Raw genomic sequence first — 21,323 nt, forward strand, 5'->3', positions numbered from 1 at the left:
TAATGCGACTACCGGTATGCACATCCTCTGGCATGTTGAATCCACAATGTGCTTTACACTGATGCCGTATTCATTCATTCATCTTCCGTACCGCTTGATCCTCACTAGGGTCGCGGGGGGTGCTGGAGCCTATCCCAGCCGTCTCCGGGCAGTAGGCGGGGGACACCCTGAATCGGTTGCCAGCCAATCGCAGGGCACACAGAAATAAACAACCATTCGCACTCACACCTAGGGACAATTTAGAGTGTTCAATCAGCCTGCCACGCATGTTTTTGGAATGTGGGAGGAAACCGGAGCACCCGGAGAAAACCCACGCAGGCCCGGGGAGAACATGCAAACTCCACACAGGGAGGCCGGAGCTGGAATCGAACCCGGTACCTCTGCACTGTGAAGCCGACGTGCTAACCACTGGACTACCAGGCCGCCCTGATGCCGTATTCATTCAGTGGATATACCTATACAAAAAAAATCCATTATTTCTTATTGGGCTGATACTCTAAAGTTCCATTTACAGTGCATGGTCAGAGGTAGGTAGTAATATATATATGTAGAAATTTTGGCTACACTATCCACCTTTGTTATTGAGGTTCACAGGCCTTGACCCAAAAAAATGTCAACTGTGTATGTAATTTTTACTCATTAGAAGAAGAAAATACAGATGGATAAAGTGGTTGCCACCGAAATGACAACACACAACAATAAGAGTGCCACAATGAGAACGCGCCGGCCTGCAGGTTGGCGTCCGGCAAGCTGCTCGTCATCCACAGAGAGCAGGGCCAGGGAGGCGCTGTCAGCGCTGCCGAGCGGTTCGGCATTCAGCGGCCCATTGGGCTCCACCATCCAGCGCAACACGTTCACCTTTGTTTCCATGTCCTCAATCATGTGATCAATTTGGTTGATCTCCTGCTCCATGGTCTTGTGCTCTTGGCTCTCAAAGCCATCGATGAGATTGGAGTTCACAGCCCGGTTCAAATCTGGGAGACTGAGGGCTCGAGCAGCTATTTCACTGCTCCCTCCTGCGTGAGGACAAAAAGCGAAATAGTACACGGACCTTAAACTCGACTTAAATAAAGGCTCTCTTTAGGCCTGCATCAAGATTCTAACATCTCGCTGTGAGGCAGACGAGTTTACCGTTACCCAAATTAACCTAAAATATACACAGTTAAAAGTTGTTGATTTTTTTTACCTTGCATGCCAGTTTGCACTAAACGAGGAGACTCAAGAGTGAAAACTGCTCCCATGTTGTAAACTTTGCACATGTCAACGTGGAGGAGCTCCAGGCTGGACGATAAGGCCACCCAAAGGAGCTCCATCTCTTTGCGCTGCTCCACAGGGAGGCTCTTGTCACGAAGATGCAAAGTGAGATGTTGACAGATGGTCGTGGCCAACTCGCGGGCCCTCTCTCTGGTTTGCCTCAACTCATCTCGCAGCTTTAAGCCATCAGTGCAGCCGCCGACAAATGAAGCTAGATGTCGATAGCATGCCACCACCTGTACCAAGTCAATCAATGATAAAGAAATGGTTACATTCAGTAGGTAAACAATTCCAACCCAACACAAATGCAGATGGCTAAAAAGTGCTCACACTCATTGGCTCTAATGAGATGTTATGTGAAAAATCCTGCGTATTTATATACAGTTTTTACTCTAAGATGTATTAAATTTAAAACTCATTGAAGAAGAGCGATTCCCACAATATTGACCTCAATTTTGTTCAAAAGTGGAATGCGGTAAAGGACGAAACAAATATTAAAAATTAATATATGACATGCCTCTCTATAGCTTCTCAGTGTACCAATGCAAAGTGACAAGCTGGACTTTTTCCTTCATGTATGAATGTTTAACCATTTTATTGGTTTGTTAAAACACATTTGTGATGCTATACTTTAAATCCTAAAAAAAACCCATAATGACCTTAAAGTATTCCAATATCCATAGTGCAAAAATGTCACTGGTCAAAAGGCGAGTGTAGGCGAACGCATTAACACGCAACTGAGGCCCAAATGCATTGCAACCTACATATTTGAATGAGCACAAAGATGCAGCGAAGCAAGAACTCCTATTCATTGAGAGTGCCGTTTTAGCCACAGGGATGAACTCGCTTGTGTTGTTCTTATATTTGCCGCTTAGACGGGAATCGGAGGAAATGTTCCACAACTTTTGAAAACCACATTTCTTAGTTGGTGGTTTTACTAGATTTTGCATAAATATATGTGTTTGGTCCACCTACTAAGTGATCCAAAAGTTAAAAAAATACAAATAAGTGAATAAAATCTCACTAGGAGAATTAAGCTTACCTTATTTAAAGTATCCACCATAGCTTTGCCATCAACCGAAGCCGTATTTGTGCCAAGTGTGCAATCATCTCCAACTTTGTTACTTACAAGTGGCATGAGGATCACTTGCCAAGAACAGCGCACAAAATTCTGTCCTGGCTGGCCGCCTTTCACTGCGCAAGATGCTCCGTTTCCCCTCACAAGTCGTGTCATTCACAGGTTTAGAGTCCAGTCAGGCTTCAGCGATGCATCACCACGCATTACCATATTCCAGCTCAATACTCCATACTCATGTCATCCGTCAACCTGCAAGTACGCTTTGGAGACTGACAAAATATTAGAAAGTGATGAACCAAGAAAGAGGCTAACTTCAGCAAGTTGCTAATCCCGTGATTGACCCCTTTGCCCCGACGCAGGATAAAGCCAACAGCAGTAATCTCATTAACTGTCACTGAGAGCGAAGACAAGAGCAGCTGCCCGTCCCCACCACAACTGTCCTTTCACTAAGGGGGAGGCTTTGCTCTTGCCTCAACTGACTGCAGCTCTGACGCTCAGCTCCAAGGCAATATGCTTCAACGTTTAACACAAACTAAATTTTACACCTAACCTATCAGTATCCAGGGAGACAAACAAAAATTTGATTTGGAAGACACTTTCTGCCTCATCACCATTCGGCTCAAATCGGCCTCATTTTGATAGGGAAAAAAGTTGTTTAAAAGCCTTGTCAAACATTACTGCATTAAATGCATAATTCTGTTCAATTAAGATTTTTAACAAGATTTTTTTTGCACAGCATCTGCCTTTGTTGCAATTATGGATAATATGGTTACACTTGGGAAACCTGAAAGTTTTACGCAGTTCCTTTCTTTCGTGGCTTACTTCCCCCTCGGGCGGCGCATAATGGACGCCCTCGTTTGACCATCTTGGTTTAAAGGAAGGAGCACCAAGCATAAAGTACCCTGGCGTGATGTTGCTATTACAGTCTATGAATGCGTGTCTAATAAGCTTCCGTGAATGATCAAATGGAGGGGGGGGGGGGGGGGACACAAAAAGACTGAAACCTCTAAACAGCATTGAACAACTGCAACAAAGAGGTGAACTGTGATTTTTACACCTCGAGCAAGAATCTCCGTGTTGTGATAAAATAGCAATCATTTTATTACATAAAGGCTATAAAAGAGATCAATACAAAAACAATGACCGGCACCAAATCCAATACCTGAAGTTGAAATGTTTTTTCTTCATTTTGCTGAATTTTAAAATTCCACTAAAATCCATCCTACTTAGTAAGAGGACGTGCTGATCAGCGGCGTGGAGTTTCAGCAGTTTTCCTGAGGGTCCGGCTTCTGGTCTTATGAGGGGACTTTACCGCTTCCTTGATGTTGGCGAGAAAGCCTTTCTTGGTTTTGGCCGGCACGGGTGACTTTGGAGTGAGCATGGCGAGCTCTGCCTTTAAGGAGGCAATTTCCTTGTCCTTTTCCAAGGACTGAGATACAATTCCCTGCATTGATTTCATCTTAAGAGACATAAAAGCCATCGTCTGAGCATTTTGTTCTCTTTATCATTGTGACAAATGCGCTCCAAGTTCGGCGCCTCTTCAAGCTTACCTGTTCTTGGGTCTTCACCTGGAGGTCCTCGAGCTCAATCGATTTCTCCAGGAAGCCGTCTCGAACCGTCTGAAGGGTTTTGCTAAGCTCCATCAGTCGTTTCTCCAAGGACAAGATCAACTAAAGGGTGAAACGTATGACGCAAAGGACTGAACCAAAGCTTTTTTTGGTTCGCGGATGACAAAAAAAAAAAAGGCAAATGCTGTAAATCTCCAAACACTGACGTTTAGAGTACCTGTTGCTTATCCTCACACATCTGTTCTATGGCACTTTTCTCCTTGTAGAGGCGTTTTAAACATTCCTCCCCTGTGGCGGCGAAACAAAAAAAGTTATTTTGAGGAGATTGAAGCGTCTTTGTTCACGTCTTCATTAAATACATGCAAGGCCTGCAAAAATAGGACACAAACCCGCAGCTTCGAAATCCGTCAATGGTTGACACTGACACGAGGCGTCCGCAGTCGCAACCGTACACGCTCTGTTCTGGGATGCAAACTGCGAAAGCTGTCGCTCCAGGGCCTGCAGACAAGTTTGAATCCGATTTGATCGATTCACTTCATCCGCAATATACACGGCCGTCAATTGACTGCGTCTCGCGACCTCAACTTTCTCCTGCTCGGCCGTGAACTCGTCAAGAGGCACAAAGTCATCTTCGAGGTTGCTCATGGCACTCTTGTAAGCGTGCTCCTTGATAGCGTCCTTATACATCTCAAAAGTGTTCTCCATCTTTTCTTGGTAGCTCTCCTTCAGCTCTTCAATCTGTTGGCTAAACGTTCAAAGACGCGCTCGCACCGCCGCCTTTGCGAAATGATCCCGCCGCCCCCCCCCGGCAACGCTTCGAAACCTGCGCAGTTCCTCGCTCTCCATGATCTGCTGTAACATGGCGTCGCCCATTTCCTTGCGGATCTCCATCTCCTGCTCCAGGTTTCGTCTTCGCTCGGCCAGCAGTTTTGTTCGGAGGTTATCGATCGTGTCCAATAGCTCCTGGGGCAAAGTTTTTTGGTCAAGTTCTGAATTGTCATGCTGACAGAGAAGAACAAATCGATACTACAAAAAAAAATTGAGTTACGTTCTGCGTCAGTAAGGACATGTCTGCGTCTTCTTCCTCATATAGCAGCTCATCTTCGGACAGAAAACTTTCCAGGGCCTGCCTGTCAATCACCCCATTCCTCACCAGAGAGTTGCCATTGGGACCCACCAGACACTGGGACAGAGATTCCAGGGACTTATCCGGGATCACCTGCACCTGAAGATGTCATACGATAACCCCCTCGATTTGTATTCATGTGATAAAAGTGGCCGAGGGCACTTGCGCCTGCGGCGGCCATTTCCAGACTTACCCGTTTGGCGACAGCGGAGAACTTCATGACGTGGAGCGTCTCATCATACGTCGAAGCACACTGACTGACGTTGACGATCATTGAAGCTCGTCCTTTGCCGCAGAAAACGGCCTGGAAGAGCTTGGTCAGCTTGCTCTCTCGAAAAGGGATGCAAGCGTTCTTCATTCTGATTGGACGAAAGAGCGGTTGAGCTGCACGAGGAGCCCCCCGCGGGCTGCAAAGACGACAACGGATTGTACCTTTCGGTCTGATTGTTGCGCAGGGCGTTGATGCACTTCCCCAGGATGAGGAGCGAGTTGTTAATGTTTCCCGCTTCTTTTAGCCTCTCGCCAAAGGTTTTGGTTTTGTTGCATCTTTCGGAGCCAGCCAAGTCGCACAGAGAAAACCTGAGGATTGCAAATTTTGTTTTGGTAGGGCGATCGCTGCTACTGGCTGTGATGATATTTTCATTTAAGATCAATCAAGTATTTTTTTTGGGGGGGGGGGCTAGTAGTACAATTCATTGAAACTTACTCTGACATCCTTTGAGCTTTGTTTCCATCCATCTTCAGCAGTTTCATGGTAAATATGCTGTGGCTGTGGGGAAAGTTAGTCGCTTTTTTTAAAGAACGTGAAATGATTAAAAATGTGAAGGAGTGATCGGAAGAGTGGATGTTTACCTTCTGCTGGAGGACTGGTTCATCGTGGTGGCTACAGCACTTCGGTTTTTCTTGCCAAATTGCAACAGTTTGCTGGCCTCGGACAAACTCTGGATGTTGATCCATCGAAGATCTGAACATGAAAATGATTAGGAAACAACAAAAACAAAGACCGCTTCTTTGGGCGTGCTGAGGTTGGAGGTCATCCTCGCACCTTTAACATAAGCGTTGCCAGCGCCGTCATCACAAACACGAAGGGCGGCGCGTTTCTTGGACTTGGAGCAAAAAGACGGTTGAATGAGATCGTAGACGTACTCGTTGTAGATTTCAAAGAATGCCACCCATAAAGCAAATTGACTGCTCCCTCCTCCTGTCAGAGGATCAAATTGAAGGTCAAAAAAATGGCAATTGAGGTCCGTCTTTTTAAATCTATTGGATCTCATGGATTGGAACATTAGATATAGCCTATTATATTCCTGATGGTTACCTGATTGACAGTCAGATGACTGCGAAGTGGAAGCAATAGAACAGGGCAAGGGATCTGATCCGCTGCTGGGTCTCAAGGGCTCACATTCCTTCAGGCAGACACGGAAAAAAAAAAAAAAACACTCTCCCAATATGTAGCCATTCTGTCAAACTAGCTTAACTGCATGGCAATCATCTCACCTCTCCGAATGATGCAAAAATGGCATCTTTAGCACTTTTCTCCTGTTTGACTTGCTCAGCATCCAAATATCGTGTATCATTCCTGAGGTAGGGCTTCACGTCCATGCCTTCATACTGCCGCCCTGTGATGTACTCAAAGGTGGCATCCAATACTCGAGGCAATATTCCTGGTTCTTTTGAAGTGCCTGATTGAATTTGACAATTTTAATGGCACTCGTGAACAAACTAATGGCCTCATTAAAGTCCTCGACAATTTGCATTTTGACCTTGGATTGTAAAGGTTTTCCCAGCATTGGTGACACCATAACTGAAGATCAGCAAATTCTCCCCATCCAAGAAATCAGACATTTGGCTTTGGACGGTGTGGTCATAAAGCTCAGCTTGAGTTGTCTCTGGTCCGAAAATCTAAAAAAAAAAAAAAATGCAAGTCTGGAGTAATAAAACAAGAGCTGCCCCCATTGAACAAATCAAAGAGTACAAATAACATATTTTCATGTACATGTTCCCTATTATAGTTAGTTTTTTTTACGAGAAATGCCGTTTGTTTGTTTTTTTTAAAGCGTGTTCGTTTTGCTTTTATTTCGTTAACGAAAATGGTTCCTCCAATTTTACTTTTCAACTATATTTTCATTGATTTGAGCTGCACATATTTGAACAGCTCCACTGGTACAGGCATTTGCAAGCTTGCAAAGTGAGAGTTAAGGAATTGTTAGGGTCACAGCAGTTAGAGCAGGTTGGGGGGAGGGGGAGAAGAAAAAAATTAAAAGTTGCTGACCCTTGAAAATGAGAATTTGTGTACAGACGTGGCGATCCCCTTCTCGCTGCACTTCAGGTTGGCAGAACCTTTTGGAGCCTGCAGCGTCACCATCTGGTCGTTTTCGATTACTATACAATCCTAATTCAAATAATAAATAAATCAGTCATCAAAATCAAAATGAACAGGGATTAATGAATGGTCAGGCGAATGCAAGTATACAGCACCTGATCCTCATTGTCAGAGATCTCCTCTTTTGAGAAAGGTCTTACTCGAAGGTAGACTTTCATAGTCTGCTGATCCCCTCTTGCCGTCTCCTCCTGCAAAAAAAGAAAGAATGCAATTCGTAGCAGAAATGGGATTGACAAGTCTGGTGTGAGAAAGACATATAGGACGCAGTTTGACGACAAAAATCGCAAGGAATTGTATGTTGAACCTGTGGGGGCGAAATAAAAGCCAAATCCATGTCACCAGACTGCATGGTTGCTGAAAAGGCGCACGAAATCCTTCCCTAAAATTGTAGATACGAGCAAAGCGCGATCAACAGAGCTTCTATGGTAGCTTGCCAGGCAATTAGGATTAACTCAGAGCTGGTGCGAAGTGAAAGAACAGCCAATTAGTTTGGAGCGTTGCGCTTTGATGACGTCGCGGGTCAGCGTAGAGATGCATAAAAGATGATGTGGTCCTTTTCTGGGTGGAATCTGATATGATATTTATCAGTAGTTCCCCCCAACTTTTTAAATCAGGCATCACCATTAAAAAAAATAATGCAATAAAACCTGTTCAAAGACAGGGTTCAGCCACTCCATCACAAACAGTGCTATAGTTAAAAAAAAAGTTACATAATGGTTCAATTTCTTAACATTTAGACAAGTGTTGAAAGTTTTGGTTCATTGAAAAGGCTCTAGTGCTTTTTAGGTTTATTGTGAAATGTCAACCGGATTAAAAAAACATGTGTACTCCATTTTTAAAAATACTGTTTGGACAATATAAACAGCCACTGTTCTTACACTCAGAATGTGTTATTTAAAAAGACTGTAAATGTGTAAATACTTGTCATATAAACACGCCTATGGGTGTAAATAAGGCCGTTCTTTATCAGATTTCACACTACTTCAATACTGGCCTGGAATGAAACCCAGGATAGGATGGAGGAGGAGTGAAGATTATTGTGCACACAAGTTGGATACCATAGTGTGATTCATGTTTTTTCCCCTTTAACATTCTCATGAAACTGAAACCCATTTGTCATTCATTAAAAATATTACACCCACCCCCACCCCGACACACAAACGGACAAAAAATAAAAGGCAGAGCAGTTTCCCTCTTTTCTTTATTGCATCAGTGCAAATTTATGCATCAGCAATGGTAACTTCAACCTCAACACCAGGCTCGATGCTGATGGAGGTGATCTGCTTGACAATTTCAGATGGGCTGTGCAGATCAATCAGACGTTTGTGGATCCGCATCTGGAAGCGATCCCAAGTTTTGGAGCCTTCGCCACAGGGGGTCTTCCTGGTGGTGATACGCAGGGTCTGGCGAGGACAAGATGAGAAATGTCAAAACCAGCACTATCAAAAGGAAACGGCTTTTCAGGTGTCCCCGAGGTCATGGCCAGTAATTGTACAGTCAGATGTGACATGAAGTACATATTCTGCATGAAAATTGCAACAGGGTGGTACCTTGGTTGGCATGCGGACTGGTCCCTTCACCTTCAGGTTCTTCTCCTTTGCACCACGGATCAAGTCAGCACAGACTGAAGAGGACAAAACAACTGTCACAATCACTTTTTCAACAGCTTTTAGACATGATATTTATAGGTTTAATAGCTCAGAATAGCGTATTTCAGACATCAGGGGTATCAGAAAAATTAGTATCCTCATAGCAAATGAGCAACACAATATCAATCTCTGGCATTATACAATGGCATACAAATGTTGTTGTGCATTGTATAATGACAGAGAATGCTTATTCAGGCTTGTTTGATTACCCTTTTCCAGAGACTTGACATTGCGGCTGGTGAGGGTGATGCGGATGCGGTGAATAGCCACCTCCGTCTCAACGGCTGCCTTCCCAGAGTCCTTGAAAGCCTGCATGCAAGTAGACAAGAAGTTGCATAACTTCATACACCTCGTGCAATTCCATCTGAAATTCTAAATCATGATTATTTGAGTTCACAAATGTATCAGGTAATTACAGTGTGGCCTGTCTGAACTCAATTCAGTGAAGCCCCACATAGTTCTATTTGTAGAATCCTCGCCGCCACTACCATCTTAAAAACGGACCTATTCAGCAAATTACGATTGGACGCTGATCTAATTTGCCAACTACAAATCCATACGCTTCCCTGTTATTACTGCTGAATCGACACAAGAAAAAGGTGTTGGGTGAGACTTTGAATGTATTGAATTCAGGTTGCTCATTTGTAATCGTAAGGCCAAATATGTTTACTGCCGTTTTGTGAATAGACTGCGTGTGGCGGGTGCAGAAGCGACGAGGGTTAGCCGTGGTATGCTAATGTTCATATAAAGAAAAATAAAGAATGCCTTAGAATCACGATCAGATCTTCACGCGAACTTCATGAACGCAGTACCACAATTTCCAAGCGGTAAACATACCATTGTGATTATTCCTGACCGACTTATTCGGAAGAAAAATCAAGCGAACAGCGGTGAGCCAGGAAAAGTTCCCACAACGTGGTTAGCTTTTCGAGAAAGAGGGCTCGCTGATGACAGTTTCCTCAATATGTACCGTTCATCCGGGTTCTTCTCACTTCTTCTTTGTGGATTTAAAAATCGTGATACCGACACCAAGTGGCAGAGCACGGAGGTGTATGTTAAATGTTATTTTTGAATAAACATTATTTTCTTAGCTGGCTCTTTGTTCTCAGCACTAGTGATGTTTTTCCACCAACTAGTTCGACCTTGATCTGGATGTCAAGAATATTGAATGCATGGATGAAGTAACGCTCACAACGGTTTTACATACAATGCTGAAAATAAAACAATGTTCGAAATATAATCCATACATGCATGTTTTTTTGGAATTTATGAGGAAAGCGGCGCACTCAGAGAAAACCCACGCAAGCAGGGTAGGGTGGGGTCGGGGGGGGGGGTGTCATGCGGCGCGTTAATGAAATATTCTAAATTGTCCCTAGGTGTGAGTGTGAGCGCGGATGGTTCTTCGCCAATGTGTGACCTGCGATTGTCTGGCAACTAGTTCAGGGTGTACCCCGCTAATGCCTCGAAGACAACTGATATAGGCTGCAGCACGTCCCGCGACCCTTGTGAGGATAAGCACATCAGAAAATGGATGGGTGGATGATAAAACAGCAACAAAAAGATCAATTGCAAGTTTCAAAGGACTGTTTTGTTTTGAAAAGAAACCGGAAATAATCTTCGAGTAAATGATGCGAGTCAGACAATTCTTGACCAAGTAACGGGCAACAGGGCAGTGTTAACCGGTGGTAAACCAAAGTCACCAGTTTTCTAAAAAACAAAAAAACGAGAGCTTGTGGGTATTTTTATAACCGAATAATACGAAAAGAAATTTCTAAAGTGTGTTGCTGTCCCGCTTCGACACAAGGCAGCGCATCATGCGGTCCAAACGCAGGCCGAGTGAGAGAGGAAAATTTTGAAACTCTTCTTGCTGATAATCTAAAAGTTGAATGAGGGCGGAATAACAATACCGAAGGCGGACATGAACTTCGGCGTCCCCGCTAACTCGCTGCTTCTTCTACGTGCCTGCGATGAGGGGGACTACGAAACGGCTCGGGGAATCCTGGAGCCCGGAGCCTCGAAAGACTCTGGGAGACAGAGCAGACTGCGCTCGGACGTGGGCTCGGAGTGCAACACGGCAGACTTGTTGTTGTCTCTTGTACCGGTGGACTGCACGGACGAGGAGGGAAACACCGGCCTGCAGTTTGCCTCGGCCAGCGGTCATGAAAACTTGGTCCGTTTTTTGCTTCGAAAGGGAGCCTCCGTGGACAGCCGTAATAATTATGGTTGGACGCCCCTCATGCAGGCTGCCAGGTGGGCTGACACATCCAACATCTGATTTCCAGTTACTGCAAAATGATTCGTATACACTAGGGATGGGCGACTACAAACACATAGGTTTCGGTATCAAGCCTATTCTAACCTTATTTTAAGGTATCGGGTACTCCTGGGGACTTCCGATACCAGCCACTGATACATAAGGGAAAAAAATCTGGAATGAAATTTTCATCAAAAGTAATAAATGTTTTAGTACTCAGTATCAATGAGTAATCAATGAGTTAACACTCATACTGGTATCACTTTGAAAAAAAAATCATCTAACATCCCCCAATAAATAGTAACCTATCATTTGCACAGGCAAGGTTTAGATCGACAATTGTTTTACACTATAACAGTAATCTTTCCTTTGTGTCTCTTTGCATGCTTAGATTTGGTCACCTGACCGTCGCCCATATCCTACTGGAGAATGGGGCAGACATGAATGGACGGAACAGGCTAGGTGCAAGTGTCCTGACCATGGCCGCGCGTGGGGGACACACGCATGTCGTGAAGCTTCTCCTGGAGAGCGATGCCTTCGTCGACGACTTTGATCATCTGGCAGCGGCTGCAGAGGCAGTCTCCAATGGAAACAACAACAACAGCTGCAGGTTTGGCCACGGTCAAATGGATGTGCACTAGTCACAAAATTATTATTAATATTTCTTTCACTTTCATGTTGATTAACAAGCGTATGAAAAACAAATATTTTACTGTACATTTCGGACGGGCATATAAAGCGCGATTAATCGGCGATTAATTGAGTTATTTGTAGAAACCTTGTAGCTAACAGTAATTTGCGCAAAATGTGCAGAAATATGTCGTGGAACGTTTCATGTTGCGTGTGCATTCCCTGCGCAGCGCGGTCGGTTTCGGAGCCAGCGAAGGCTGCGCAGGAGGCGGCGTGCGCGATTTCATGGATGTTACAGCGCTGATGGTGGCGTCTCAGCACGGCCACGAAGCCACGGTGCGTCTGCTGCTGGAGTGGGGCGCAGATGTCAGTTTTGCACAGAAGACCACCGGCTGGGGTCCCCTGATGGTGGCTGTGCTGAGTGGGAAGGTCGGGCCTTTCGTGCACTCTTAGTGCGCTCGACTTTTAAGAAACAATGACAAATCGAGTTGTGCTCTCCGCAAGGTGTCTGTGGCCCAACAGCTGGTGGAGCGCGGCGCTGATCCGGACCACGTTAATGTGTTGACAAAGACGGCATTTGAACTCGCCATGCAGCTAAAACAGAGAGAGATCAAGGCTTACCTGGATTCCATCACTACTGTACGACCACAGACTGGTATGACTTCTTTTTCTGGACCTTTCTTTTTCCAAGCATTATGCCGTGCTGGTAGTTTCAAGTTAGCTTCAAAACATCTTTTTTGTTTTTCAATATCATACTGTTCTATCTTTTGCAGTTACTCAAAATTTGCACCATTAATTTCCATTAACCACATTTTATAGAGTGGGGTTGTCATGTTTAAAAAAAACAGTACATTATATTTAAAAAAAAAATATATATATATATACACTTTTTTTTCACATGGTCTCTTTATAGCCCCCATGACGGTTTAGGGGAAGAGAGTTGTGCATCGAACGACATACGTCACATAAACACAAAGCATTGTACTGCAGGAGCTCTTTGTTGCCGAGATCAGCCTTTACGGCAGTTAACGCTTACGTGAAAGCGAAAGCAAAGGTGGGAAACGCTTCCCCAGTACGTTCGACCGCTTTGATGCTTCTCTGCATCAGTAGTTTTGTATTTCACCAGGGGAATGTATGCCGTTGGTGATTCATAACACCCGAGGTTTGGAAGGGAAATGGAAAGTCTTGATAAAGTTTGTTTTCATGGTTTCAAAATACCCAAGTTTTGGAGAGCATTTTTTTTTAAGTGTTTACATGTTCAAACGTGTTTTATGTTTCTTTAACTAACACGCAGGCACACATGCACACGTGCACCTACAAGGCATCTCTTCTCAGTCTTGATTGTTTCTTCCCAGATGATGAAAGACGAAGGCCAGACGTGTTCAGCGCCCTCAAACTGGGTATGTTGAAGTGATTACCTTTCTAAATATACGTTTATGGATTTTTCGAAGTTGTTCCTCCCCCCCCGTGTCTATGCTCAGGAAATTCCCAGCTAGTCAAAGAAATTTTGGAAGAAGATCCCACTCAGGTGAATTCCTCCAATCAGGAGGGAGCGTCACCACTGATGATGGCGGCAGTGAGCGGCCAGTTAGAAGTTGTGCACCTAATGGTGGACAAGAAGGCCGACGTCAACAAACAAGATGGAGTCCACGGGTGGACGGCCTTGATGCAGGCCACGTATCACGGGTGAGCAGGAGCCGCTCCAAATTTCACAATATGAGTGAGGGTGATGTCTATCTATGGTTAATTATAAAATCACGATGGAAAACTTTTATTTTTTGATGATGTGGGATCATGGTTCCCCCCCCACATTCCACATCCAGAAATAAAGATGTTGTCAAATACCTTTTGAGTCAAGGGGCTGATGTCAACCTTCGAGCAAAGAATGGATACACAGCTTTTGATTTGGTCATGCTGCTGAATGATCCAGGTATCCACGGCTATGGATTAAGTAATGCAATATAACATTGATTTAATTATTATTTTTTTGACATGATTTTATTGTTGAAATTACTGTTTTTTCCCCGCCCACTTTTGACTTCGCGCTTGAATTACAGATTACCCTTCATTGCTTTTATCTTGGGTTTGTTTTGTCAGACACCGAGCTGGTGCGTCTGTTAGCATCAGTGTGTATGCAAGTGGATAAGGAGAGGTCCAAACACCGTGGCAGGAATTCTGTCGGTCATTCCAAAGGCAGGCTTGCCCTCAACAATGCTCCTGTGCCTCCTGATGACAAAGGAGGCCTCAAGGTGAGTTTTTTTTTTTTTTTGGTCATTGCCATTTCGTTGCTCTCATATGCTGTTAAATCAATTATAAATACTCCCTATGATGGCAGTACAGTGGTGCCTTGACTTGCCATCAAAAACATTTTGTGGTCTTTTTTTTTTTTTTTTTTTGAGGGTGGGGGAGAGATTAATGGCATTTGTAATAAAAAAGATCTTTGAATTTGCAATTGCTAAACTGCAAAGATGAATGAGTTAAATAATGAATACACCCCACAAATGGACATGCTGGGCTGCAACGCCATTTCCAGTCGTGGTGGAATAGGATGTCAAATCGGTTCCGGCGGCTGAAGCTGACTCACACCCTGAGGCACGGCCTTTTGTCCAATCGACTGGCTCCATTCCCTGACGACGCGGAGACGTCCTTGGACGCCACGATGAAAGCTGATGCAAAACCTGCTGGTTCCGTCAACGCTGTTGTGGCCCCCACTGGTGCCCAGGGAGGAAGTGACAGCGGCGCCGTCTGGGCAGTCAAAAGCAAAGACACAGGTAAGACACAGAATTGTAGGAGTGAGAATCGAGAGGTCAGAGTCAACTAAAAGCATCCGTAAAATGTTTATTCTAATTTAAATATGGTGTCGCTTTCGTCCTCAGGTCTCTGCAGGGCGTCGTCAGAAAAGGAGGACATGCTAATTACCACAATGGTAGGAATATTTACTTTCAGGAAATCATACTGAGGGTTTATAGTACAGTACATGAAGGTGCTCGATATGAAAAATGGCACAAGAATAAGAAGAATGTGCTGAATTAAATTTGGTTGCAGTGAGCGCATTAATAATATCATATTTGGCATAATTTGTTGCGCCCACAAAGTGTTGAAGCCTTGGTAGAGGTCTGCACTTTTTCAGTGTTCCTGATGTGCTTTTCGCATTCAGCTTCGGAGTGGCGCTCCCCTGGCCCGCCTACCTAATGACAAGCTGAAAGCAGTGATCCCTCCCTTCCTGCCCCCATCCAACTTCGAATCATGGAACTCGGACCGCTCGCACCTGCTCAGGGAGGGAAAAAGCGAAGCATCCCGGCTTCCTATGCCTCCACAGAGAAAGTTGAACAGCAGCGGCAACTCTGATATTGTGAGTGTTTGTGTGCGAGAAAGATAAGGAGTTTTTATCTGCTCAAACCTTTCATGTTTGTTCCCCCCCCCCCCCCCCCCCCTCTCTATTGATCTAGACATCAATCAGTCGAGTGGTGAGCAGGTCCATGAAGTTTCCCGGCATTCCCAAGGGGCCCTCATCCTCATCTCCTTCCAATTCCGGCCACTACCACTCGCCTCACTCCTCTGGCGGTTCCAATGGCGTGGCAGGGCTCAATCGGGACACCCACAACCGCTCAGGTTCACATGGTCACAGAAACGCATCGCTACGGAAAGCTGTTTTGTGTATTGGACATCCTTGATATCCAAATTACGTTCGACGGAGCATTAAATTATCTGCATCTACTTTGCTGAATTGTCTTACTCGTGAGGATAAACGTCATACTTATACACATTAAGCTGGAAATTAAGGATATCGATATAAATCCACGCATCTCATATTTTGTGTCTTTCACAATGGATTGTTCACATTTTTTCCCACTAGGGGGCAGTGCAGACGGTGTTCTCGCCCAGATAGCGGCCCAGCGGAAGAAGGCTGCCGGCTTGATTGACGTGAAGACGCAACCTCCTGAGAAACGGCACAGTCAAACTCTAAGTCCACCTCCTTCCGCCACCGCCGGCATGCCAGCACCTGATCCCAGCATCCCTGACACCTCCTCACACCCCAATCTGCTGACCTCTGACATCTCCTCAAGAAGGGTCAGAATCCTGTTTTATTTGTGTAGCGAGTTTGTTAAAGTGTAAACAAAGTCTACTATAACATTGGACCCAGACAGAACGAGTTAGTATATCAGACCGACATGAGGACTGATCAGTCGTATAGATTTGTGAAATAGGAGACCCCAAATGCAACATTGCCATTATTTTAGTTCGGGTCAGTGGTAGTCACTCACGTTTTGCCTCTCAGTCATACCCTGCCTTTTGTTTTCTGATTCGATGAAGATGCACCCGTTATGACTAACAAAACATTCTTCATTCCTTTCAGAAGATGGATTTGAAGAGGAGGCCTCAATCTGGGAATTCATCCACCTCGAAGAGCACATCGCCCACTCTGACCCCGTCTCCTTCGCCCACCCCTAAGCCTCCTGGTGGGCAAGACTCCTTGTCCTCGGCTTCTTCCCATCCTCGCTCGAAGAGCAGCGGCGGCTCCAGTAGCGGAACCATTACGGATGATGGTAATGAAACGCCGGCGACATGACGTGAAAGCATGAAATAAACGTCTACTTTGTTACCGTTTGGATTTTTCAGATGAGCTTTCGAGTATCTTAAAGAAACTGTCCTTGGAAAAATATCAGCCCATTTTTGAGGAACAGGAGGTACTAATTCCTTTCTTCTACGCTTCCTTAAAATGTTTGCCCAATGCAAAGATTTTTGATTTAACCCTTGCATACTGTTCAATTACCACGCAAACGATCGTTTTGGTTATTTTAGCCAAAGCAGTACGTAAGGGTTAAGTTGTAATGACAAAAACATGCTCGGCGACGTTAAATTGCTGTGCGTAAAAAGGCCGTAGTTGCAGATACGCTGATCCGACCAGCCGGGAATTTTTCCGTTTTTCTTTGTCATTCATTAGGTGGATATGGAAGCTTTTTTGACACTAACTGATGGAGACCTGAGAGAACTTGGCATCAAAACGGATGGACCTAGACAACAGATCTTGGCGGCCATATCAGAGCTCAACGCTGGGAAGGTACACAAATGAGTTTGACGGAAAATCGTTTGCCATTCAATTTCCTCTCACACCAGATTATAAGAAAAATGTTTTCATACGTGATGGATCATTGGAGTTGGACAAAAGATGTCATCATCCTTTCCTGAGAGTGCGTAAATCAAACTTGTGTGCCTCGTTCAGGGCCGAGAAAGGCAAATCCTGCAAGAAACCATTCACAACTTCCAGTCATCCTTTGGCAGCAGTGCCAGTAACCCGAGACCACCTGGAGAGCCGCGCTGTGAGTTTGTTTCCTCACTGAAAGATTTCGTCATTTGAGGGAATGTTCATCTTTCTTGTCTTGCTAAACAGTGATGAATTGACACGTGGATTGCGGGGATTCAGACCTCGTGAAGAAGCCTTTGAGCCACGACCACCATGTCGTTTTTAATTTTTATATTGTATATTTTTGGCCGAGAAGTGGTTTCCAAATCCAAATATTTACTATCATTATGACTTTACTACAGCGAATCTTGCCGAATTGCAGTAGAATTGGCATCACCAGAGTTATGTTTTTTTTTTTTTTTAACATATCCTTGATAACAGAGAAACTCACCTATTCGCATTCCCCCCGTTCGAGCAATGAATGAATTTACATGATAGTAGGAACAAGGAAATGAATCAGCGATGACCTTGTAATGACTGTTTTAACCCACATTTTTCCACTTCAGCTCCAGCTAACTGGATGAGGCACCAGGTTCCTTCCTCCAGTAAGAGGTAACTCTGAAATGGACTGTCAACCACTGAAATTAATCCTCAAATCCCGTTGAGCCCTACTTCTACGGACACTCAAGCGGGGAAGGTGTGGCACAGTTACTACAGAATGTAAAAAAAAAAAGTCCCGGTACAAATATACTGACTGAGAAAATGTGATAGACACAGCAGGTTGTAAGTTTGTCAGGAGGTTTTCAATGGCAAAACTGTGACCAAAAAAAAAACGTGCAATTGTGAGGAAAATAAAGGGAGGAGAAGAATAGGAGATATACAGGACTGGGGTGCTTGTATGAGTATTTTCTGTCATGATGGAGTGGTAACAGAGTTCAGTTGTGAATTAAATAAACATGAATGTGCATTCATATTGGTAGTTTTTCTTCGTATTTTAGATCTAGGAGTCGAAATATAAATAACATTTTCCAGGGGGCCTCGCATTCAAACTTTCTCCGAAACTGAATGTACTTGGAATATATTTAAAAAAACTATATTTTGAAATGTATTTTGCCCCTGGCTATGCAACACTCACAACATTTTTGGTGTCACGTGATCATGATCTTGGGCAGTGGCTTTCCTGCATTGTGTGTGTGAGTACCCCAGAAGACCTCTGACTCGTTTCTCGCCACGCTGTCAACACTTGAACGCATCCATGAAAGTTGGTTATTAGCAGCTGCGTCTAACACCCACCGAACACATTTGTCTCAGGCCAGCATATTGTTAGCATAAACAGTTGCTGGCTCATTTGACCTCACCTCATATCACTGTCAACATCCCTCCTTATAACAGAGTCAAGTTGCCGCCGGGAATTGCTCAAGGCATCTTTTGCTGTTTCTGTTTCCACTCATGTTGAAACGTTGTAGCACCTGCACAAAAGAACTACGTTTTGAGATCTTTTAATTTCTGTGTCTTAATTTCAGAGAGAAGGAAGTACATTTAAGGGTAATTAGTATATAAAGTATATTTACACCTGGCCCGTCATGTCCTGATATAGTTGCTCATTCTATCGATGCATTCAACTGATGAAACGTGGATGCCAAGAGTCAAACGACATCTGTCTGTCATCACTGACATCTGTCTTTGCATGTGTTGTCGTCGAATACACATCAGGACAGAAGAGGGCAGTGGAGTACACTGTCCATTTATGTTTTCCCCCTGAATTATCAAGGACAGGGAGATTTTCAGTGGCACGCTTTAAAGATAATAATAGCCGTTCATGTAATTTTAATGCAACTTCCAAAGTGTATGTTTTTCTCTGATTGCATAATTTCCAACTCAAAAATGTGCTGTTAATGACAAGCAATCGTTTTCGCTGTATCGTGGCCATTTTTATAACAGATCGTCAACAACACATCAACGGAGCAAATGAATGACACAAAATGGAGATACCCTCTGCTGCGCATGGAGAAAAATGTCATTTTAATTTAAGAAATAGAAGCTTCATTTGCTGACTGTGAGGGCTGTCGTATTAGCAAAGTAATTTAAAAAATGGCACTGTACTTAGAATTAAAAAAAAATTCAGGTTGCCTTATACCCAGCACGTTGTGCAAACAAACTGGAATATGAAGCAAAATTATGTTGAATGAATGTTTGAATAATTGAGATATTTTATAATATTCACTAGTAGCAAAAGAAGCAAAAATCAACAACAAATCTTAAACTTGCTCACGAGTTAGTTAAAAGGGAAGTAACATCGAACAAGGCCTGAGAGTTAAATCACAAAATATAAAACAGTTAAAAAAATTAAAAGCCAAATTGTGGTCAAGGCGCAAAAGGGATGGGCGAAAACTGTATTTCCTGTAAATGTTAACACGCTAAAACTAAATCATCGAACGAACATGAAATTGGTCAAATATATTCTATTGGAATCATCAATATTCAAATATCATGGCCAACATCGGCCGTAATAGCCAGTGGCGAGAACGTTTCCTCTACAAACAAAACTATCCAGTGTATTTTCTCCATCATGCTCTTGTTTTGAAGGCTAATAACATAGCTTCCGTCCCATGCTCCCCTCTTCATTGAATTTGACGCGATTACTAAAACCTGACTTCGAGTGTCGCCAGCCAACGTTTAAAAATCCCCGACACGTCAAATTAATTCGACAATATAAGTCCAGTTCGGCAAAGGATCGCGCTCGAGCATACTGAATTTCCTCGTAAAACCAGTTTCGCAGCAGGAGAAAAATCTTCCTTCTCGTAACTGGTGTTCCCGACTACAGACAGTCCCTAGTTTGAATGTGCACATTAGCGGCTGGACTGCCCCTAGCGTGTGACCCCTCCCCTAACGCTGCTCTCCGGTTGCGTATGCGCGTGCATACAGTGTTGGGGTCGGTTTGGGCTGATTACCGCTTCACGTGAATCCAGTTAAAATTCAAGCTATCTTTAGATGGTTAGGATTTCAAGCTAAAACGCGTGATTTATCATCAAAGATGTCCTTAACAATACATCATATATTTTTACTTGCTGTTTTTGTTTTTGGAGTGCTGAAGTCCAATGGAAAAAGCTGAGATAAAACTTGACTTGTTATGTTACGTTCCCTACATGTTCCTTAAATGTGTTTTAAACGTAAAAACTCTGTGTTTTACTGAGGTATTGAAGTTAATGTGTTACAAATTAGACTCAAAATCAACAAGCACGGCACCGAGTAGTATGTTTTCCAATATGCGGACATCACCTGAAGGCAGCATAAACCTCGTGAAGCTAGTATGCTTATGAGCGTCTGTGTGTGTGCGTACGCGTGTTTGCGCGCGCGCTCTGTTTGTGAGGCGGAGTTGCGTGCGAAGAGCTCGACATGTCATTCAGAGGAATCCGCCACCTGAAGGGCGAGGAAGTGAAGGCGACTCAATTGGGTATAAAGCATCAGGCAACATCTGCCGCAAGCAGTACAAAGCTGACGAAAACATCAGCTCGGAGCTTTTCGATTGATTTGATTTTCCCGTGGATTTATCACTTGCCACTCTTGGGCGGGTACACCCCCCGGCCCCGGGACGCATCTCTCTTATTTTGTGCTTAATGTGACTCCACTGCAATACTATACTGGACTTAACTGACAACCACAGCGTGTCTGGGTGAGTTGCACTTTATTTCTAATCTGATTTATTGAGGTTATTAATATGTTATTTTGCTTTTCTGACTTGTTACTTTCCATTTCGAACTAATGAGTAGTTGGTATGTTATTTACCTAAACTCCGTTCTTCTGTAGTTCACTGTAGATAGTGTCCAAATAAGCCACTTGAGTTTGAGCCCAACTTTTCTCTCATGCTGTGAGTCTCAAAACAAATTGGGAGCCACATTGAAGGTTGAAAAGTCCCCCCCGTGGGTTTTTGTATGTATGTGTCTCCTTCCACAGCGCACCTGTTATCTCCACGGAGCGCAAGATCATGATCCCTCCTGGAGACTGCATGTACGCGGGCAGGAAGCGGAGGAAGCCCGTCCAAAAGCAGTTAAGAATCATATTTTATAATTTTGGGAAAAAAACAACACGCGCATTGGTGGATGCACGCTAGGTTAGGAGACTTGCGATTGAGTGACACATCAGTGGTCTTACACATACGTTGCAGCTATGATGACATTTCGACCCATATCAGCCAA

General features: G+C 44.0%; 5 protein-coding genes, 1 long non-coding RNA gene and 1 other non-coding gene across 11 annotated transcripts in view; 2 read left to right on the forward strand and 5 right to left on the reverse strand.

Moving 5' to 3' along the window:
• Positions 1–432: 432 nt before the first annotated feature.
• rgs9bp (regulator of G protein signaling 9 binding protein) lies at positions 433–3,254 on the reverse strand. 2 transcript variants are annotated; one of them, XM_052053750.1, is made up of 3 exons: positions 2,384–3,254; positions 1,187–1,490; positions 433–1,016 (listed from the first exon to the last, which is right to left on the reverse strand). In XM_052053750.1, exons 1-3 carry the CDS (start codon positions 2,486–2,488, stop codon positions 640–642), a joined length of 786 nt encoding a protein of 261 aa, XP_051909710.1. In that variant the 5' UTR covers positions 2,489–3,254; the 3' UTR covers positions 433–639. The 2 variants fall into 2 exon arrangements, with proteins under 2 accessions (XP_051909710.1, XP_051909709.1); XM_052053749.1 differs by having other exon boundaries at positions 2,297–3,254.
• A 155-nt stretch (positions 3,255–3,409) lies between these two features.
• On the reverse strand, positions 3,410–7,896 carry zgc:56231 (uncharacterized protein LOC406257 homolog). Its single transcript, XM_052053747.1, has 18 exons — positions 7,714–7,896; positions 7,505–7,597; positions 7,299–7,418; positions 6,790–6,928; positions 6,524–6,708; positions 6,345–6,432; positions 6,072–6,227; positions 5,879–5,990; positions 5,733–5,795; positions 5,459–5,605; positions 5,220–5,385; positions 4,949–5,125; positions 4,724–4,863; positions 4,480–4,645; positions 4,290–4,398; positions 4,118–4,188; positions 3,883–4,002; positions 3,410–3,791 (listed from the first exon to the last, which is right to left on the reverse strand). The coding sequence occupies exons 1-18, from the start codon at positions 7,756–7,758 to the stop codon at positions 3,579–3,581; spliced, it is 2,310 nt and encodes a 769-aa protein (XP_051909707.1). The 5' UTR covers positions 7,759–7,896; the 3' UTR covers positions 3,410–3,578.
• Positions 7,897–8,581: 685 nt separating this feature from the next.
• rps20 (ribosomal protein S20) lies at positions 8,582–10,064 on the reverse strand. Its single transcript, XM_052053707.1, has 4 exons — positions 9,896–10,064; positions 9,268–9,367; positions 8,960–9,033; positions 8,582–8,812 (listed from the first exon to the last, which is right to left on the reverse strand). The coding sequence occupies exons 1-4, from the start codon at positions 9,896–9,898 to the stop codon at positions 8,630–8,632; spliced, it is 360 nt and encodes a 119-aa protein (XP_051909667.1). The 5' UTR covers positions 9,899–10,064; the 3' UTR covers positions 8,582–8,629.
• Positions 9,101–9,165, reverse strand: LOC127593499 (small nucleolar RNA U54). The gene has a single exon (XR_007960430.1). It is a non-coding gene; the product is annotated as a small nucleolar RNA U54 (small nucleolar RNA).
• Positions 10,065–10,538: 474 nt separating the features above from the next.
• Positions 10,539–18,098, forward strand: LOC127592785 (ankyrin repeat and SAM domain-containing protein 6-like). Of its 2 annotated transcripts, none has more exons than XM_052053706.1 (18): positions 10,539–11,308; positions 11,704–11,922; positions 12,173–12,371; positions 12,447–12,597; positions 13,298–13,342; positions 13,424–13,628; positions 13,766–13,872; positions 14,040–14,191; positions 14,476–14,713; positions 14,819–14,868; positions 15,100–15,294; positions 15,392–15,554; positions 15,799–16,013; positions 16,303–16,489; positions 16,563–16,630; positions 16,888–17,004; positions 17,167–17,263; positions 17,694–18,098. In XM_052053706.1, exons 1-18 carry the CDS (start codon positions 10,977–10,979, stop codon positions 17,741–17,743), a joined length of 2,790 nt encoding a protein of 929 aa, XP_051909666.1. In that variant the 5' UTR covers positions 10,539–10,976; the 3' UTR covers positions 17,744–18,098. The 2 variants fall into 2 exon arrangements, with proteins under 2 accessions (XP_051909666.1, XP_051909665.1); XM_052053705.1 differs by having other exon boundaries at positions 10,549–11,308; positions 16,300–16,489.
• LOC127592788 (uncharacterized) lies at positions 13,974–18,617 on the reverse strand. Of its 2 annotated transcripts, none has more exons than XR_007960221.1 (3): positions 18,486–18,617; positions 14,527–14,687; positions 13,974–14,168 (listed from the first exon to the last, which is right to left on the reverse strand). It is a non-coding gene; the product is annotated as an uncharacterized LOC127592788 (long non-coding RNA). The 2 variants fall into 2 exon arrangements; XR_007960222.1 differs by lacking the exon at positions 18,486–18,617 and adding an exon at positions 17,085–17,589.
• A 1,610-nt stretch (positions 18,618–20,227) lies between these two features.
• The window catches only part of ahrra (aryl-hydrocarbon receptor repressor a), a 52,635-nt gene continuing 51,539 nt past the window's right edge, over positions 20,228–21,323 (forward strand). The window contains exons 1-2 of one of the 2 annotated variants that reach the window (XM_052054731.1): positions 20,228–20,800; positions 21,082–21,174. In XM_052054731.1, coding sequence (XP_051910691.1) covers positions 21,113–21,174 — 62 coding nt within the window. In that variant the 5' untranslated portion in view covers positions 20,228–20,800; positions 21,082–21,112. The remainder of the gene's footprint in view (positions 20,801–21,081; positions 21,175–21,323) is intronic. The other variant, XM_052054732.1, reaches the window with a different exon arrangement.

The sequence above is a fragment of the Hippocampus zosterae genome, chromosome 20 (genome assembly GCF_025434085.1).
Source record: "Hippocampus zosterae strain Florida chromosome 20, ASM2543408v3, whole genome shotgun sequence".
NCBI classification, from domain to species: Eukaryota; Metazoa; Chordata; class Actinopteri; order Syngnathiformes; family Syngnathidae; genus Hippocampus; species Hippocampus zosterae.

Coding starts and splice junctions, on each gene's coding strand:
- LOC127592785 (XM_052053705.1), top strand. CDS start 10,977: ATGAACTTCGGCGTCCCCGCTAACTCGCTGCTTCTTCTACGTGCCTGC. Junction 13,629..13,765: donor ATGCAGGCCACGTATCACGG/GTGAGCAGGAGC, acceptor TTCCACATCCAG/AAATAAAGATGTTGTCAAAT. Junction 17,264..17,693: donor ACCACCTGGAGAGCCGCGCT/GTGAGTTTGTTT, acceptor TTTCCACTTCAG/CTCCAGCTAACTGGATGAGG.
- rgs9bp (XM_052053749.1), bottom strand. CDS start 2,488: ATGACACGACTTGTGAGGGGAAACGGAGCATCTTGCGCAGTGAAAGGC. Junction 1,491..2,296: donor TGGTGGATACTTTAAATAAG/GTAAGCTTAATT, acceptor GACTTGGTACAG/GTGGTGGCATGCTATCGACA. Junction 1,017..1,186: donor AGTGCAAACTGGCATGCAAG/GTAAAAAAAATC, acceptor GTCCTCACGCAG/GAGGGAGCAGTGAAATAGCT.
- zgc:56231 (XM_052053747.1), bottom strand. CDS start 7,758: ATGCAGTCTGGTGACATGGATTTGGCTTTTATTTCGCCCCCACAG. Junction 7,419..7,504: donor TCTCTGACAATGAGGATCAG/GTGCTGTATACT, acceptor TATTTGAATTAG/GATTGTATAGTAATCGAAAA. Junction 4,646..4,723: donor GAGAGCGAGGAACTGCGCAG/GTTTCGAAGCGT, acceptor TTGAACGTTTAG/CCAACAGATTGAAGAGCTGA.
- rps20 (XM_052053707.1), bottom strand. Junction 9,034..9,267: donor TGTCAAGTCTCTGGAAAAGG/GTAATCAAACAA, acceptor TGTCCTCTTCAG/TCTGTGCTGACTTGATCCGT. Junction 8,813..8,959: donor CAGTCCGCATGCCAACCAAG/GTACCACCCTGT, acceptor TGTCCTCGCCAG/ACCCTGCGTATCACCACCAG.